This window comes from Primulina tabacum, chromosome 16, assembly GCF_025594145.1.
Source record: "Primulina tabacum isolate GXHZ01 chromosome 16, ASM2559414v2, whole genome shotgun sequence".
In the NCBI taxonomy this organism is placed as follows: Eukaryota; Viridiplantae; Streptophyta; class Magnoliopsida; order Lamiales; family Gesneriaceae; genus Primulina; species Primulina tabacum.
Window position 1 is genome coordinate 34,554,710 of NC_134565.1, and position 20,248 is coordinate 34,574,957.

General features: G+C 37.2%; 2 protein-coding genes across 2 annotated transcripts; one reads left to right on the plus strand and one right to left on the minus strand.

The window, feature by feature from the left end:
* Nucleotides 1-1,836: 1,836 nt before the first annotated feature.
* Nucleotides 1,837-4,555, minus strand: LOC142529330 (uncharacterized). Its single transcript, XM_075634844.1, has 6 exons — nt 4,176-4,555; nt 3,869-4,048; nt 3,600-3,704; nt 3,096-3,284; nt 2,505-2,669; nt 1,837-2,376 (listed from the first exon to the last, which is right to left on the minus strand). Exons 1-6 carry the CDS (start codon nt 4,335-4,337, stop codon nt 2,071-2,073), a joined length of 1,107 nt encoding a protein of 368 aa, XP_075490959.1. The 5' UTR covers nt 4,338-4,555; the 3' UTR covers nt 1,837-2,070.
* Nucleotides 4,556-15,338: 10,783 nt separating this feature from the next.
* LOC142529719 (protein SCARECROW-like) lies at nt 15,339-18,586 on the plus strand. The gene is made up of 2 exons (XM_075635332.1): nt 15,339-17,592; nt 17,894-18,586. Exons 1-2 carry the CDS (start codon nt 15,719-15,721, stop codon nt 18,333-18,335), a joined length of 2,316 nt encoding a protein of 771 aa, XP_075491447.1. The 5' UTR covers nt 15,339-15,718; the 3' UTR covers nt 18,336-18,586.
* The last annotated feature ends 1,662 nt before the right edge of the window (nt 18,587-20,248 follow it).

Below are 20,248 nucleotides of genomic sequence, written 5' to 3' on the forward strand. Positions count from 1 at the left end.
ATATAGATATAAGGTTATTATAATTAAAAAAATTCATCTATATTTTAGATGAACTATTTTTTAATTTGATTTTATTTTTGAGATCTAATATATTTATTTCAATGATAGTATAAAATTATTTTTCTCTTTAATATATCAACTTTAATCTTAGACCAACAATTCCCGAATTAATATAGATGATTAAAAATTAATTGTATTTCGATTTAATATAAACTACCATTTTTATTATTTTTTTATCCAGGCAAAATAATAAAAACAAGAAAAAATTGTTAATTAACATATTTAGAATTAAAATATATGTATGGAATTTGACATACTCAACAGGCCAATTTTGTTAGTTAAATTACTTCAAGACCAAAATTGATTATGAAGTTGTATAGTAGGCTATTGTTAATAATCCATGTTAAATAAATTTATATTAAGTACCAATTACTATTTTTTTTTTTTACTTGAATACATTTATCTTGTGAGTTATGATTATAAATGTTTCTTTTAGAATTAGTTCCATTTATTTTAAATATTTTTTGTTGTAAATATTTAAACAGAAAATATGGATTTGAGATCCAGAGTATCTCAACAATTTAGTTTTCATGGTTCATTTAAGATGCTGATTTCAACATCAATATCTCTGTTAAGTGATATTACAAATGGTATGATTTTTTAATTAAATAAAGTATTTTATCTCTAACATAAGTCATTCTCTTGGATTATGCAATGACACTAGATTGATCGTGACAAGGCTTGAAAACCATGTTTTGGAAGGAAAAAATCTTACTGGAAGTATGGAGTTCATAAAGTGCTTATTCCAAGAACGTCATTGACGTCTTCTGATCTAAGGCTTCCTTTTAAATTTCAACAAAGACAGTGAATATCATTTGATAATATCATATGCAATGACAATCAACAAAAGTCAGGGGCAATCATTGTCTCATGTATGACTTTTTCGAAGAACACTGTTTTTAGTCATAGTCAGTTATATGTTGCTGTATCCAGAGTCACGAATCCTAAGGATCTAAAAATTTTGATATGTGATAGTGATAGCAACCCGAAAAATATTTAAGGAAGTTTATCAAAATTTTTAATTTGTTTTTGTTTTCTAATTATATGATCTATAATCCATTTAGTTTATTTGTATTTTAATTTAAATTATTTATTGAATTAAAATCAATTAAAAGTTTGTATCATGTTTATCATTTTATTTTGTTACAGTTATTGTTTTCTACATAGTACATAAATTTATATATGAGTACAATATTATTGATAAACACATTATGTCATTCATTGTTTAATACAAGCGTGATATTAATTTTCAGCCGAAATAAAAAAAATGACTCTTTTATTCAATGTTTCATCTATTATGAAAGTCACGTTATAGGGAAAAATAAACAGATTATCATACATATTAATTTTAATAATCAATTAGATAAAATAATCAAGCAAAAGACATGGAAGAAAATAAGAGAGCAAGAAGAAAAGGTACACTATCAAATTTAGCGTGTACTTGCTAATTAATTACCAATATTTATTATATGTGCATCACTTTCAATGTTATTGAAAATATAGTAACATATAATTAATTTGTATCAGTACAAAATATTAAACAAAAATTTATCAATATGTATCGAAAGATAGAGATCGCGAGAAAATCATATTAAAATAGTTACAATATTTTTATTTTTTTAATACTGGGAAAATGCAGTCGTTATCTTTTTTGGTGTGTTCTGGGTAAAGTCAAAGAAAATGCTGTAGTTTACAAACCATCGTTAATCAAGTAAATTATATTGAACAAGTCTTGTAGTACTGCATATCATACCATCAGAACTACAGCTTGGACAGTTGCAATGATTAATTGAATCATAACCAATCTGCTTTCACATTTAATACACAGCTCGTTTTCCTATTATAATAATGAGGGACAAAGAGAATGGATAGGTGTAACGCCACTCTTGATCAAACCAAAGAATCGAAGATTTAATAATAGAAGAAATACGATGAAATGGTCAAAGAAAGAAAAAAAAACTAATCGATTGTAATCTTTGTAGTTGGCAGAGTTTGGTTCTTGGGGGATATCTATTGTTTCTGTATGAGGTGGGAGGAGCTTGCAGAACTTCCTTTCTGGCAGGAAATCGCGGTAGGCGAGGCTGGAGATGTTGGCGATGGCGGAGACATAGAGAGTGTTGTCCTATACACCACAGGAATGGGAGAAATGACCTCTGTAAATTCTTCACTTCCCTCATCAAGGTACACAACATCCTGCATTGTGAGTTGGTGATACTCCACAATCTCCCTCAAGAAGCGGTTCTCGCGAGCATACACGGAATTTTCGTGAGCCAGTCGAGCCTTCTCGGCCAATAGTGTCTCCAGTTGAAAGCGTATCTGGGCATAAAGTTTTGAATTTCAAGTTACGAATTATAGATCAACTGAATACGTCGAGTTAGTCTTTGATTCATTTAGTCCGTCCATGCGCAAGTCTTTGAGTTCTAAAAGGGAACAAATGAAGATACCATATCATCATCAGCAGGATTAACTCCTTTGTCGCGAGCCTCTCTAAGGATTCTATTCTCTTCTTCAAGCTGAGAGCACCGCTCCTTTGAGAAAGTGAGGTCTGCTTTAAGTGTTTTCAGCTCTCGCAAAAGTAGTTTCGCTTTGGCAGCTGTCGCCATTGCCACCTGCAAAATTGTAGTGTACAATGAATTTCAACACTGGCAAAGCAAGAAAAATCCAACAAATTGAAGCATAAGATAATTCACCCTGTATCTTTTTTTACTGTGTTTCAAATGAGTCTCCAAAAACCCAAGTTTATATATCGTTTAAACAAATATTGGATTTACATTTTGATTTTTTGATGTTGAAGTTAAATATTCAGGTCAAATCTAATAAATCAAAGTCAGCATATATACAGTGCTTGGATTATGATACTTTAATTAATTGTTTATTAGAAACGCCTCTTCTGTTGTATGAAACAAGTAGTATATATGCAACTTATATTTGTCACTCTGAGGTAATGGAACTGATACTTAACGGCTCACTTTTCCTGCTCTTAAACAGAAACATAATACTACAATTTAAGCAGACCAAAGATATGGCAACCTTACGTCGCGAGATGCCTTGAGCTGATCTTCTTGGCTGGTTTGATTTGGCGATTCCGTTAGTTGCTTCCATGAACCAGGTGCACCCGATTCAAAGTTGAGTTCCTCCAAATTGATTCCTTTTTTTCTTAGCTGTAGTTTCCGAGTTTCTTGGATTAAATCTGCTGTCTTGTTTTCAACAATGGTGCGTCCTTCCTGAAAACCATGAGAAATAGATGTGGGCTTATAAATAAACTTAGGAATCTTTAAGGGCATCTATTCCCTAGCTAGAATGGTGAAATTAAACCAAGAAAACGACATTTGCTATGGTATTTTTGTTGTTGATATCATTTCAACTCTAAGATTGCAACCAAAGAATGTCAAATAGAAAATTAGATGGTGTATGAATGTCATTTCCGGATAAAGTATTCATCTTTGTTTCTAACAAAACCAGATAAAAACTTCTGACGTTGGATTCTGATATCTACAAGGGTCACATGCATAAACAGAGAACAACTGGTCTAATCTGACCTCGAAAGCATTCCCAATGGAGTCACCAATGCGGTTCATCGAAGATGCAAGTGCGTCCAGTCTCTTACGCAGTGTAGGATTGTCCAGCCTTGTAGACATTTCAGCCTACATAATTACAGGAGGAAAAAAAACAAAAGACGTGATCACAGCATGATTTTGACGCTTAGCCAACTACCTCGGAATACGTATAAAACTATGTGGCTTCAAAAACAAATGAAGATAGCATGTCAGTCCACCTTAACTCGGAAGAGCTAGATGTGATTGTTCACCTGTTCAATCCTAGAGGAATTTAACATTTCTGGCCATGTTACGCTATCGCTATGATATTTGGAATGATGGGCATTTTCATCCTCAAGAATTGACTTAGCTTTTCTAGCTAGAACACCCCAAAGGCCGCCGTCTTCGTTCGAACTCCCCATTGATGTGTAATCATATGCATGACCTCCCCCCTATTTATATAAACGACATCAATAAAACACACATATATTAAGGGACCAAAACTCCATCTGCCTCCATGTATACATAATGTACATATCAGGATTGATTTTTATATGTATTATATCAAGAGAATTGAACCTTGGGGTGGTCTTTGAAGCGAGATGAGTCAGAATTCGCGGCGGATGCCTTTAAGGCCTGAGCCGCCAGCGAAGAGGACGTTGTGTACACATCTCCATCTTCGTCCGACGGCAGCACGTAGGTGGATGATCTTCCCATACCATGTCTTCTTCTATACGCCATCGATCCTTGTATATATTCTCTTGGTTATAATTTCCCACCTGAAACTCGACGATTGGGCGACTCCTGGGATCCAGATCAACCATCAACTCCTCGACCACGATCCAAACAAATGCAGCTTCGACAGGAAGAGAAATGGATGCGATGAGAGTGCACGCACGTCGTAGGTTACGTGCTTCCTTGTTAACAAACTATCATCCTGATTTTATGTTGCTCTCCACTAATACATTTTTATTTTCTCTAAATAATATTTGTTAGTCCACTAAAAATATTCTGAAAAATATGGATAATACAAGTACCCGTAAGCATAAAATCATGTAATGACAGTGGTGAAATTGCTTGTTTTTTTTATTTTATTTCTAAATAAGTCAAAATAGAATAGAAGGCTTCCATTCACATTGAAATATTTGATTGAATTTGATTCCAAATTCATATATAAAATACACTTTTCTTTTAAAATGTTTTTTAAATTTAAAAGAAACTAATAAAGAAGGTATGTATGTATGTATACATATTTGTCCTTTTTTTATTACTAGTTTTAAAATTTGGTTGTTTCATGTTTGAAAGATTTTGAAGAATATGTGTTCAAATTTAAAAGAAAAGTTTCCTGCTAAAATTATTATTATTTCCACCCACGTTTTATTATTATTATTATTATTATTATTATTATTATTATTATTATTATTATTATTATTATGCCTCAGATGTTATTTACGGATGCATATGAAGTTTGTGATAAAACTAATAGTGGCCAGTGACCTGTTTTCAGCTTTATATGTAGAATTTAGCTAGAATTATGCGAGTATAGATTGTATTAAATACATATGTGCATATTATATGTAAAATTATGGAAAAAAAATGATCAAGATTTTAGCATAACAATAAAAAAAATTGCAAAAGTAGTATTGGGTTAGGAAATTGAGGTCCGGGGTCTCATAATTATACACATCTTTTTATTGCTTTTCTCACTATTTCACATTTGCTATATTAATACATACTTGCATAATTTTACTGAATTTAATTTTTAACAAATAATCGATCTTTCGATATTTAGTTTGAGTATATTTCGATACATGACTACTGTGGGGACCCGGACGCTAATCATCATCTTAATCATCTTTGGGATTTAATTATCAATTAAGATAAACAGGGTCTAAATTTTTTTTTTTTTTAATGCAAGTGCGGAAGGTAATGGAATCAATCTATTATACAATCGGTATAATAATACAAATCTTGTACAACAATTATTCAACTAGTCTAAGGTTCAACTACTAAATTCAAGTATTAAACCAGGTCTACAATAGGTCCGGAATCACCACTCTAAACTCGTCTTCTCTCATCATCTTCTTGACCCTGATCCTGCCCCACCTGTTGTCATGCACACATACAAAACAAGACAACAGCCGGATAACTCCGGTGAGACTAAATCCCAGTATAAACAATGTATACATGCAGGTAACTGAATTAACATAAAAGCATGAATTATATCTTATCACATGTAGCATAATCAAACAACATGTATCAATACCAGTCTGTAAATAAAGCATGAATCGTCATCTACGAACATAAATCAATACGGATCTGTACATCAAGTTCTAGTCTCGATATCTAAGACTCGACTCATCTCTCATTCTAATCTAGGGATCCCGATCTAATTTAGACTTTGGTATGCTGTATCGAATGTCTACAATAGACGTCGCTCTACATCTAAGCTCATCGATACACCGTAAGTCTAGAGTCTACGCGGTTCTGACAAAGACTCGGCGGTTCTGCCCTAGCTAAGCTGATCTGCCCTAGACTCAAGCTCTGGCTCTGCTATAATTCAATAGGCTAAACATATCAATCTGATAAACTGCAAATATCAATGCAATAAAGTAAAGTATGTGATTTTGGGAAACTCAAGTCAAACCTAACTCGAGTTGTGCAATCCCGAATCAACATTTATTTATACCTTTGTCTTCCCGGTCTGACGAAGACGAAGTCTTGTATTCTGATCTGTCCATACCCAATCTGGCAATGACAATCGTATAATTACAATATCAGTATATAACTCAATTCAAAACCTGTTCTGATCAATACTCAAATCAGTAGATATATCTGATCCATATCTGAACAAGGTACAATCTAATTCATATCAATGATATCACGATACAATCGAAATCATTACTGAATCTGATCAATTTAAATCAACTGATGTTTCGATGGCATAATGATACAGTCTCGATAACCCCGTCAATCTCAACATCACAGAGATACTACCAGAATTCATAATCAATACCAATACAATTCCTAATCTCTATATCGGTACACTTAAGATCAGTGATAACTCAATTCTGATATCAAATCTCAATCAATTCAACTCTGAAAATCATAGCAATTTCATAAACAGTCTATTCTTTAATCTGACTTCGATTCTATGATGTCTAACATGTCAAGAACATCACATATGAATTCCATTTAATTCTGACAACATCATAATTTCAGAACATGTCTAAACGTAACAAAACTTATGTCCAGTTATAGCCTGAGTCGATAGGAACACAGTACTGAAGTCGGATTCAAAATCGGACGGACGGATTTCTCACAAAAGGTGTAAGGATTTTCATTCTTTTTCCCGAACCCTTTTCTCGATTCTTACCTTTTCTGAACGGATGAAGACTCATATGTATATATATATATATATATATATATATATATTGCATGCAACCATAAGATACGTGGCATGATTTTTCATAAACCACGTCTCGCGCTCGGGCGGACATAAAGTTCCGCCCGGGCGCGCAACTCTCGGCCCTCCTGCGTAATTCAGTCGCGCTCGGGCGGACAAGGACTTCCGCCCGGGCGCGAAGTGTTCGACTTTCTTGCTCACTCATTGGCGCTCGGGCGGTAACTCTTTACCGCTCGGGCGCAACAGGTTCTGTCCGGGTGGTGTTCTTACTGAACACTGGCGCTCGGGCGGTCATTTTCTACCGCTCGGGCGCCAGACGTTCTGCCCAAAATCTTGGCTCACAATGCAACGACGCCCGGCTTCTTCATTCAAGTTCGTATAACCTCAATCATGTCAATTAATCACTTCTGATTTCAGTAATTAAATCTCGGGCCTTACATTTCTCCCCCTCTTAGATCTGAGTTTGTCATCGAACTCGCAAGTAATCAATTCAGATATATCAGAAGAAATATATACAGAGTTTAAATAATAAACTCATCTCAATGAAACTGTTCTGAAATCTCAATCTCATATCAAATTCTATTTCTAAAAATAGCTCTGATAAAGTCAATCTCGCAATACTGGCTATACAACATCCGTATATACCGAACCACAGCTCATAGCAATTCATCACCATCAGCTGCTATCAAATCTGTTCATTCCATTCAAGGATATATTAAATCTTCAGCCTCGAATACCAATCGTCACCATTCGATGTTGGCATATTATGTCTGTCTGGTCTGAGCTATCTTCATTCTTTTCTGAATTAGCTATCTTTTCTTGGTCATATTTCTGACCATATCGGATCCTATCTCAGGTATCTCCGAGATATTATTCTTGTACCAAAGGCATCTGCAGTACTCACTGTACAATGTCTCATCTGTAACTATCTCAATACTCGTTTGATAGCTATCATTATACAATAATTCATAAAGTGACAAGACATCAGGTCACTAGTGCCAAAATCCAGCACTACAGTTCCTGAATATCTTCCAGTATCTAGATAGTTCATTCCAACTATCCGTCAATCTATAAACCATAGATAAAATCATGCAAAATCACAATCTGATATACTCTACTTCGGCATTCTAGTTATTCTGACCATTTTTCTGACATCGATCTGTGTCATTTGGTCATGTTTGTACGCTATCTGGTATAAACTAATAAATCTAGATTGAACAATCTGTCAATCATAATCATATTACATCACAATCTGGAAAGTATTACAATGATCTCATTACGAAAATCATCGAAATATACTCCCCATGTCTAGTCAGAAATATACAAATTCTGTAATAACTCTTCTGATTTCTATCTTCCTGTCTTCATTTATTGGCGATTCAGACATTTCAGTACAAGTTCTGCCAACATTTCCGTATAAATTCTATCATAACTGATTTAATCTGTCTATATCAAAACTGTCTGTTCGAATTATCATACACTTTCTGTTACCTGAATGAACACTGAATCCATTGCTGCGCGCTTCTGACCCTATCTGTCGTTTCAGATTCGAACTATTTGGTACAAAAAAATCAGTTAATAATATAAATTAAAGAAAAATACCTACCTGGTATTCGGTTCTGATTGTCGATATCAAATTTTGTTGTACAATTCTGAAACATGTGACATCACAAGATAATCATTCTTATACAGTAAAATCACATATCTGTCACTCTGATCGATGCTCTGCTCTGATTATCGAAATCTAATTCTGAACCTTTTGATCACATTTCTGACTCACTGAAATTCTCGAATTCAACTCTGATTCGAATTGAACTGTATATAATCTCAACGGTTCACATTGATCTGTAGCAAATACGGCTGTAGAAATATATCAATACTCAGGCATACACAAAACAACAATCGTATACGATACTCTGTCAATTCTGACCAAAAATAAATTTCTGACATTTCTGATATTTCTGAAATTTCTGATCTTTCTGATATCGGTATCATTCTCAGTCACTGACTCAACTGTGTCAAATTCAATCAGTGTACTAACTTCAGATATCATATACTCTGAATACAATCTGTTTCAAGCAAAAGTCATATCTGAAAAATTTCTGTATACAATAATCACATTTCTCATAATATCCCATTCAATCTTCAGTTATTCGATTCAATCAATCAGATGCTGCGAATATATCAAAATATCATAGATACAACGAGCATGAAATCATCAAAATATCTCTGAACATACTGAAACATGCCAAGGAGAAACACTAAATCAGATCTAACTCCTGATCGGTACTCTTCTACTGATCTTTCAATTCTTTCAATTCATTCTGTATCATTCTGTACATTCAATGTCATTATGTGCTAAATTCTAAAACACAAACAGTACATGATCTCAATTCAATTCTGGAATATATCTTTCTGATATAAAGCAAATCTGAAATCTTATCTTGGCAAACATCAGCCAACTCATACATCATTGGCAAATCTGCCAATGCTAGACTCGATTTCAGTATGTCTACTGAATACATAAGGATACCATCTGTTTCTTCCTGTATCAATCGAGTTATAGACAACACACCAATATCAAAGGAATTCTGAATCTAGAATCCTTACCGTGAAATCTTTACTCCTCAGCTATATCTGGTCTGAATCTTATATTTTCCTGAAAGGAATCTATACTAGTTCTGTACTTATTCAGCATATTAGTGTCAATAATGCAATCAAATCAGAAAACACAAGTACATCATAATCCAACTCGGTCTCATTCTCATCTTACTGTAGTATACAATATTTCACAGAAATATCTAATATCAGTTTTTCTTTCCCAGAAGGTACAAAAATTAATACTACAGCAATACAGACCCTACAGATACCATATGTATCAATGCAACTCAGTCAAAGATAATCATAGGAAATGCATCAGTATATATCAATACATATGCAATATAATCATAAAGTAACAGTACCTGCTACTATATCGTCAAGTGTCTCTTGGGTCTGTTCCTCGGTCACTACCACCAGATGGTCCTGATCCCTGAAATCTTCGGGAATCTCTCTGGGGACAAACTCTCGCAAAATGTCCCGACTGTCGGCAGATACGACAACTACCAGTCACTCCCTGGCATTGCTCTGTGGAATGTTTCCCTCCGCAAATCCTGCAATACACTCCAGTATAACTTGGGCTGGAACCACTGGAGCTAGTTGAACCGCTCAGTCCGCTCCCTAACTTCTTAAATGGCTTCTTTCGAGCTTTCAGCAAATCTTGCTTTCCACTCGTGCTGCCGCGATCAAATCGGAGAGGGGATTGCTGTGTCTGGGGTTGCATCGCACACACCCTTTTTAGTTGTCTAATCAGACTCGCCTCCGCTATCTTCGCTTTACTCAAGGCATCAGCAAAATGATAAGGTCACTGCATATTCATCAATGCAACTATCTCCGAGTTCAATCCTCTGATGAACTGATCCGCTACAGCTTCATCATTTCCAATTACATGAGGAACAAATCGCAGTAAAGTAGAGAATTTAGCAACATATCCTTCAATATTCAGTTGACCTTATCTCAAATTCTCAAACTCTGCTTTCTAGTCCTCTCGGTACGAAACTGAGAAAAATCTTCGATAAAATTCAGTTCTGAGTATTTCCCACGAAATCACCGTACCTCTCTGTTCTAGCATTCTTTTACTTGTAATCCACCAACTCCTGGCAGTCTCTCGTAACTGGTGAAATATCAGTTTAATTCTCTGCTCATCTGAATAATCAAGTAAATTAAACAGTATTTCTATGTCATCAAACCAGTTCTCACAATCTTCAGACGTCTCGGTACCACTCAGGATCGGCGGTTGAAATACCTGAAATTCTTTCAACTGTATTTCCATCTGAGTTTCTGATACATCTATCTGTTCAGTCGAAGTATTACCCCTTTCTGGAATTCTCCGTGGAGGTATATCTGCTTATCAAAACATTAGTACTCAAATACTACAAATCTGTTCCAATCTTTCTCTGATCATCTTACTGCTGATCATGAATCAGATCTGATTCATACTCAATAGTACATAATACCAACTCAAATCAGATAATCAGGTAACCATGTATGTCAAAGCAGTAAAACATAAGCTCATGCTAGCATACCCAATGTCAATCAACATTACAATAATTCTCATGCTAGCAATCACATGCAAGGAAGAAAACTCAATCTACCCCGCTCATTCTCTTCTATCTCAATCTAAAGGATCTATCGCTCTGATACCACCTGTTGTAGGGACCAGGACGCTAATCATCATCTTAATCATCTTTGGGATTTAATTATCAATTAAGATAAACATGGTCTACATTTTTTTTTTTAAATGCAAGTGCGGAAGGTAATGGAATCAATCTATTATACAATCGGTATAATAATACAAATCTTGTACAACAATTATTCAACTATTCTAAGGTTCAACTACTAAATTCAAGTATTAAACCAGGTCTACAATAGGTCCGGAATCACCACTCTAAACTCGTCTTCTCTCATCATCTTCTTGACCCTGATCCTGCCCCACCTGTTGTCATGCACACATACAAAACAAGACAACAGCCGGATAACTCCGGTGAGACTAAATCCCAGTATAAACAATGTATACATGCAGTTAACTGAATTAACATAAAAGCATGAATTATATCTTATCACATGTAGCATAATCAAACAACATGTATCAATACCAGTCTGTAAATAAAGCATGAATCGTCATCTACGAACATAAATCAATACGGATCTGTACATCAAGTTCTAGTCTCGATATCTAAGACTCGACTCATCTCTCATTCTAATCTAGGGATCCCGATCTAATTTAGACTTTGGTATGCTGTATCGAATGTCTACAATAGACGTCGCTCTACATCTAAGCTCATCGATACACCGTAAGTCTAGAGTCTACGCGGTTCTGACAAAGACTCGACGGTTCTGCCCTAGCTAGGCTGATCTGCCCTAGACTCAAGCTCTGGCTCTGCTATAATTCAATAGGCTAAACATATCAATCTGATAAGCTGCAAATATCAATGCAATAAAGTAAAGTATGTGATTTTGGGAAACTCAAGTCAAACCTAACTCGAGTTGTGCAATCCCGAATCAACATTTATTTATACCTTTGTCTTCCCGGTCTGACGAAGACGAAGTCTTGTATTCTGATCTGTCCATACCCAATCTGGCAATGACAATCGTATAATTACAATATCAGTATATAACTCAATTCAAAACCTGTTCTGATCAATACTCAAATCAGTAGATATATCTGATCCATATCTGAACAAGGTACAATCTAATTCATATCAATGATATCACGATACAATCGAAATCATTACTGAATCTGATCAATTTAAATCAACTGATGTTTCGACGGCATAATGATACAGTCTCGATAACCCCGTCAATCTCAACATCACAGAGATACTACCAGAATTCATAATCAATACCAATACAATTCCTAATCTCTATATCGGTACACTTAAGATCAGTGATAACTCAATTCTGATATCAAATCTCAATCAATTCAACTCTGAAAATCATAACAATTTCATAAACAGTCTATTCTTTAATCTGACTTCGATTCTATGATGTCTAACATGTCAAGAACATCACATATGAATTCCATTTAATTCTGACAACATCATAATTTCAGAACATGTCTAAACGTAACAAAACTTATGTCCAGTTATAGCCTGCGTCGATAGGAACACAGTACTGAAGTCGGATTCAAAATCGGACGGACGGATTTCTCACAAAAGGCGTAAGGATTTTCATTCTTTTTCCCGAACCCTTTTCTCGATTCTTACCTTTTCTGAACGAATGAAGACTCATATGTGTATATATATATATATATATATATATATATATATATATATATATATTGCATGCAACCATAAGATACGTGGCATGATTTTTCATAAACCACGTCTCGCGCTCGGGCGGACATAAAGTTTCGCCCGGGCGCGCAACTCTCGGCCCTCCTGCGTAATTCAGTCGCGCACGGGCGGACAAGGACTTCCGCCCGGGCGCGAAGTGTTCGACTTTCTTGCTCACTCATTGGCGCTCGGGCGGTAACTCTTTACCGCTCGGGCGCAACAGGTTCTGTCCGGGTGGTGTTCTTACTGAACACTGGCGCTCGGGCGGTCATTTTCTACTGCTCGGGCGCCAGACGTTCTGCCCAAAATCTTGGCTCACAATGCAACGACGTCCGGCTTCTTCATTCAAGTTCGTATAACCTCAATCATGTCAATTAATCACTTCTGATTTCAGTAATTAAATCTCGGGCCTTACAACTACATAAATATTTCTCAATACAAAGTTATCTGTGCGTGTAATCTGATGGGCATATGACATCCAGGGTCGATGAGAGCTAATGATTGTCGGCACCAAGAGGTTGCACCAGTTTTTTAGGCGGAAGAGAACATGAATGAACCAATCTCATATTGAAATGAGAGAAATTCCAAGACGGTGTAGTACAGTCAATGAGGGCTTACAAGATTTGGTAGGTACTACTCATATTCAACAATGTAAATCTTATTTTCGGGATCTCATTACTTAAAATTTCATAGTCAAACGTGCTTGACTTGAAACAATTACGAGATATGTGACATTCTGGAAAGTTTATCAAGATGCATGTAAATAATTATATAAGCACGTTAGAAATAATTGTGTAAGTTTATGCGGACAATCATCGAATTTAGGGCATTACACTTTATTTTAACAATTTTCGTATTTATATAAACTACAAGTAATCAAATTGTGTGTTTTATTCAGCTAAATATGAAACTACTATAATTTTTTTTTGAAAGGTATGAAACTCTATCAAACTTTTAAACAATAATTAATTACATTCTTTGTCGAATAAATAAATTAAAAACATAAGATTCAAAATTCACAAAATAATCTATGAGACTGTTGATAATTAAATTTAAAATATAACTCAATTAACTATTACAATAATTCTATTAAGAGTTATAGATAATGAAACACGGTCGCTTTTAAGCAATAACACTGAGTCATAGGTCTAACTTAACACAAATGATAGCGTTGGATCGAAGAACGTTTATGCTATACCGAGTGTGTTTCATCCGATGAATCAATAACCATTCATTTGGCATATGATCCACTGGTTTCACCCAGTGGAGCATATATAATTTTCAGTGGGCTGGAACACCAAAGCGAGCATGAGAATCGAATTTGCATGGAGCATTGTACATTGTATAGCAGCAATAACTAAGCCCAAAGGAATGCTATTTTGCCTGCAAATTGGAGAGCTCTAATACGTTGAAGTAAGTTCTTGATATTTTCAACACAATGGTTTCTTTCCTAATAGTTGTATGCTACGAGGATGTTACCGAGTTTGCATAGAATGCGGTGCACATCTTGTTTGATTTACTCGAGGCCTCAAAATGGAAAACAAATAAAGAATAACAATTACATTGTGCATCAGCCCACGTGCATGCCTCTGCGGGGAAGCTCAAAGTGGGGAAAAGTTCGCAGCAGCGTCGTGAATCTGACAGCAACTAGACGCTAAAGATTTCCGACTTTTGCCAATAAAATCGAATCCATTGCTCCCTTCTTTTTCTTCACTCCTCTCGTAGACTGTGCTATCATTAAATCACCTGTGATATATTCTTTGTATCTATTGAAACGTAGAACTATCAAAAAAATCATTTTTTACGAATTAATGTACGTACGTTTTTAGATCTTATTTGTAAGTGAAATATAGCTGTTAATCCGAGTAAAACAGGACACGACCCAAACCATATGAGGTGTAGTAGCGTTTTCTTTTTTTAGTTCGAAGACCGTTCTAATAACTCGACACGTTGTCATCTCTGATATGAACTTTCAAACGTATAATTTCAAAACTCGAGGACGTAGAATTAGTAAAATAATGATGTGACGAATTACTTTGAACGGAGGAGCACAGAAAATATATTACATTGGAGATTGATGCATGGAGATCAGCGCAAGCAAAAAGGTGGAGGATGGGGAGTCAAACGGAGACAAAAGCTAAGAAGGAAGCAAATGAAAAGGGCCAAAGAGGAAAAAAGCTGCCACGCTATGATGCCAGTGAAAGCAAAATGTCAAACGCTACGTTGCATTATAGGAAACTGGATTTGCTCCATTATATTACCTACTACACTTATTTGCATCCTATCTCTACCTGCTCCCCAAGCCCACCATTTATTATCCATTATATTAACCAAATTTTCTTCTCTTTTTTTGCCCATATTTTAAAAATATTAAGAAATTATATTTAAGATCCACGTTCTTTTAACAAACACCAAGAATTTACGATAAAGTGTAACCCAATTTATTTAGCGTACGTAACAAAGTTGAAGAACTGAAAATATTTTGCACTCGAAGTTTGAAAGTTTCCCCAAAAAAGTCAAATGCACGAGGACAAAAGGATTTGATGCTCGAAATTAAATACATCAAAGCATCCGTGATCTCTGTCGATCTTTAATATTATCAACTCAGGTGGAAGCTTGCGCCACCATTAGACGACCACAAGAGCGACAGCGGGTCGAGTTAGGCGAGGAACTCCACAGAATCCCAATGCCTCTGTCTGAATCCTTGGAACTCTTATCTCCTTGGATCCTCTTCTTGATTTAGCTATGGCAAAAAGATTAGCCTCGCATTTTCTGTCTATATAATTAATGATGAAACAATAACATGATCAGAATACCATAGGCTTGTTTTTGTCTTTGCATATATGGCGGCAAAGGCTTTTGCTTTGGGTGCTGTCGAGGGTGATAACATATGCGCAGCTCGCGGGGGAGACGCTTATCATTTGAGCAATTATTCCACCGCTCAATTGCAGGGCTGCAGCAAAATGGTCAGAAAGAGGGCTGCGTCAGAGATGGAACTCCAACAAACCGTTAACGAGGCCAGATTTCTCCGCCGAGCGGCCGCTAGGACAGCTTCGCCGCCGCCGCCGCCGCCCCAGGGTGACTACGGGGATGTTACAAGGCTTCCTCTTCCTAACCCACCAACTCAACACTCGATACAAGTCCCCAACTACTCCACGATGATGCGATCCTATGATGCCACAAATTTGAATACCAGGGCGGCGCGGGCCAGGTCAGACCCTTCATTTGCATTTACTCAAAATAATGTTTGTTACACCGCCGGAGCTAGTAGCACTACCGCCTTGACTAATTACGTGGACTCCACCGCCGCCTCCTCTAGCCTACCATCTCAAGTCTCCTCTAGTACTCCTCCACTGTGTGTTTTCTCGGGCTTGCCATTATTTCCTCCAGATGGAAGCCGAGGTGCCACTGCCTTGCAGCTGTCTTCTGCTTCCACCAGCTGCTCAAGTTTAGTTACGGAGGAGACCACGACATGGATCGATGGAATCATAAAAGATCTCGTCCAAAGCTCCAACGTCTCCATCCCCCAACTCATTCTCAATGTCCGGGAGATTATTCATCCTTGCAACCCAAATCTTGCCACCCTGCTCGAGTATAGGCTCCGCTCTCTCACTACTCCCAGTGATGACGTTGGGAGTGGTAGAAAGTTAGACATGCTCCCGCCGCCTCCCAATTTTGAAAGCCCTTCCGAGCGCAGATTGTATATGCAGGCCAACAACAGTAGTTTCTTGCTCTCACAGGGCCTTAACGCTGAACCAATTATCAATCATGCCATGAGCTGGCCTCCCTGTAACACCCAGATCCACATTCAAAGCAATTCTCCTAGGACCTCGACTGCTCTTTCTTTTGCTTCCTCGCCGGTGACTATTCTTTCCAATTCTGATGAAATGCCCGAACAAGCTCAAACCCAGGACCAAAACTTAGCGCATCTGCAGCGGCAATTGAAGAGTCCACCTGGGGATTCCGCGACGAAACTAGCGAGAACAACCAACCCCGTTATCGAAACAATAAAGGAGAAGAAAGAGGAATATAGACAAAAGCAAAGAGACGAACAAGGTCTACAACTTTTGACTTTACTCCTTCAGTGTGCGGAGGCGGTGTCAGCAGATAAGTTGGAAGAGGCTAACAAGTTGCTTCTGGAGATCTCCCAACTCGCCACACCATTTGGCACGTCTGCCCAACGTGTTGCGGCTTACTTCTCAGAGGCAATGTCTGCCAGGCTAGTCAGCTCGTGCTTAGGGATGTATGCTGCGTTGCCAACTGTGCCGCACAGCCAGAAGATGGCGATGGCCTTTCAAGTCTTCAATGGGATTAGCCCCTTTGTTAAGTTCTCGCATTTCACTGCTAACCAGGCCATTCAAGAAGCGTTTGAGAGAGAAGATAGGGTTCACATAATAGACCTCGACATTATGCAAGGGTTACAGTGGCCAGGCCTCTTTCACATATTGGCATCTCGGCCCGGTGGTCCTCCATTTGTTCGCCTAACAGGATTAGGAAACTCCGCCGAGGCTCTCGAAGCAACTGGAAAGCGCTTGTCTGATTTTGCGGAGAAATTGGGACTGCCATTTGAGTTTTCGCCGATCACCGAGAAAGTTGGCAACATCAACCTAGAGAATTTAAATGTAAGCTGCAGGGAGGCTGTGGCGGTTCACTGGTTGCAGCATTCGCTATACGATGTCACTGGCTCCGACTCCAATACATTATGGTTCTTGCAAAGGTATCTGCAACTTCCTCTTTTATTACTCCCTAATCCGTCCCTACTTATTTTTCATACTAAGTTACTGATTATCGCGTCAACCAACTAAGATATTAAAATATTTACTTGAGGAAATATATAGGAAAGAAATTACTCTGGCCATAATCTTCTTATCTTATGCTTGCATGTTCGCATTAAGCATGAAGAGGGATCTGTTATCCTTGTAATGCACGTACACTACAAACCACGCATTAAAATTTGGTCATTCGTAGAAATTTGTTTGATGCTTCACTGTTTCTAATACACAAAAAACACAACGCAGAGTATCCCCTAAAGTGGTCACGGTCGTCGAGCAAGACTTGAGCCACGCAGGTTCATTCTTGGGAAGATTCGTCGAAGCTATTCATTACTACTCGGCCTTGTTTGACTCTCTTGGAGCTTGCTACGGGGAAGAGAGTGAAGAAAGGCATGCAGTGGAGCAGCAACTATTGTCCAGGGAGATAAAGAACGTGTTGGGCGTTGGGGGTCCATCGAGAACAGGGGAGGCTAAGTTCACAAATTGGAGAGAAAAGCTCCAGCAATCTGGCTTTAAAGGTATATCGTTGGCTGGCAATGCCGCGGCCCAAGCCACCCTCCTGCTGGGAATGTTTCCTAGTTCTGATGGCTACACTCTAGTGGAGGATAATGGCGCCCTCAAGCTCGGTTGGAAAGATCTGTGTTTACTCACTGCATCAGCCTGGAGGCCTTCCTTGTCCACCGAATAAGCTTGCCCGGCGAACTGCGACACAGTGTTACACTATCTTCTCCATTTGCGTTTGCTCGCTGCATCAGCCTGGCAAACGCATTTGTATTTGTTTGATCTCGAAAATTTTACGTACCCCAAGTAGTATCTTATAATTTTTCTAAAAATCCTTTATATTTGAGGTAAATTTTGATTATTTAATATTTAATCTATTCACACGCATTTTGGGTATCCAAAGCCTCTCTCGGTGCTCTATGTAGAGCAGGCCATCATTTATACATAAATGAGGATCACTGTGATATGGGTGAATCGGGTAAGCGGAGTCGGGGCAATTCACCGGATTTGATTTGTGATTTTTTTAAAGAAATGAGCGAGGAGATGAATCTGTGAGCTACAGTTTCCATTGTGACATGCAGACAAGGAGATGAACTCGTAAATGGGCGTCGGAGGGGTGTCCGGCGTGGCCACTCCGATGCTTAAGCAGTGTAGCTTTTAGAGAAATAAAGACTATTGGTATAAATATGTGTGTTAAGTATATCTGCTATTTATATCTTGTTTTCAGTGCCTACTTGCCACTTGATCATTCTAGATGTTGACTTCCTGTCACGCCACCCTATTCTTCTATCATGTCACATCAATAAGATTCTGTCAGGTACGCTTCTCGAGACAAGATTTTATCTTCTGAATCACTCGAGTGCGGTTTTGTTATCGAGGTAACCCGGGTAGAAATAATCCGGAAATTGTCATGAGAGCCTGGGCTTCTGATTGCCAGGGGAGTAGAGCCCGGGCTCACACCTGCCCGGCTCCAGAGAAATTCAACCTGCAGATTGACCCTGATTTTGGAATCCTTTTAACATTTCGGGTCATCCATGATTCGAGCTCTTACGGGAGTATCAATCACCATAAAAAACATAACCTTTAAATCAAAAAATTACATCGATTTTTGCAAATGCAAACAATCAATGACCAGAAGAAGACTTTAGCTATATTGGCACCTATGTTTTAAATATAAGACGATTCTTGAATCGATATAGAGCAACAACTTTCCATCATATTTGGCGAGCGACGAACGCTTTTGCACGTTTATTGACATCTTTTGTTATTGATCACCCACTTTTATCTAGAAGCAAGATGATTTTTTTAATGATTTATAAATCTTTTAATCATGATATTTCTCATTTTTAATAATATTACAAATTTTACGGTAAAAAAAATAATGTAATATTTATCATATGAAGAGAATAGTATTTACTAGAATTTTATTACTGGGCCTGCAGTTAGAACTCTCTTTTGGGCCATGAGTGGATCACAATCATATGACCGGAAACCACTATTTACAATATAAAACCCCTACTTCCCCCGACGTTCACAAAACAGCAGTTTCCGGATTCCTGACTTCGGCCAGCGATCGAAGTGAGAGAACGATAGGTTTGAGGAAATAACGATGAACTTCATTTCATTCATAATAAAATAATTACAATCAGTCATGCTTATAGACATCTACAACCAATTAACTATTGACAGGTGGTACAAGTTGTTGAGAGGTTGTAACGACTTAACAAATCTATCCTCTAGATCTTTCTAATTATATGGGCTGAGACTTTTGTGTACTGAAGTAATCTTGGGCTTTAGATTATAGTGTTGGGCTTTATATCAGATCCTTGACTGTGAGAGCCGAAAGGTGAGTGTCTCCCAATACCTCTTCTAACACAAACACTTCAAATATTCGAATTGGATTTGGAAGTTTGTAAATTCGTCGATGGTTTGTTATAGGATTTGTTTTCTTTTACCCATCTTGCTTAATTTCATGAGATACATAAGTGGGGTTTTCTGTTAAGTTTCTTACAATGTTTGAATCGGCCGAATCCTTCTATTTCCTTAATAATTCTAGTTAAAAAGAGCTACGAAGGGAAGAGTCGGAAATGGGACAAGCCT

What these genes read in the sequence shown, in the direction of transcription:
- LOC142529330 (XM_075634844.1), bottom strand. Translation starts at nt 4,337, where the DNA reads ATGGCGTATAGAAGAAGACATGGTATGGGAAGATCATCCACCTACGTG. An exon ending in ATTCCTCTAGGATTGAACAG is followed by an intron (nt 3,705 to 3,868) that starts GTGAACAATCAC and finishes GTAATTATGTAG; the next exon opens with GCTGAAATGTCTACAAGGCT. An exon ending in CCATTGGGAATGCTTTCGAG is followed by an intron (nt 3,285 to 3,599) that starts GTCAGATTAGAC and finishes CATGGTTTTCAG; the next exon opens with GAAGGACGCACCATTGTTGA.
- LOC142529719 (XM_075635332.1), top strand. Translation starts at nt 15,719, where the DNA reads ATGGCGGCAAAGGCTTTTGCTTTGGGTGCTGTCGAGGGTGATAACATA. An exon ending in ACATTATGGTTCTTGCAAAG is followed by an intron (nt 17,593 to 17,893) that starts GTATCTGCAACT and finishes AACACAACGCAG; the next exon opens with AGTATCCCCTAAAGTGGTCA.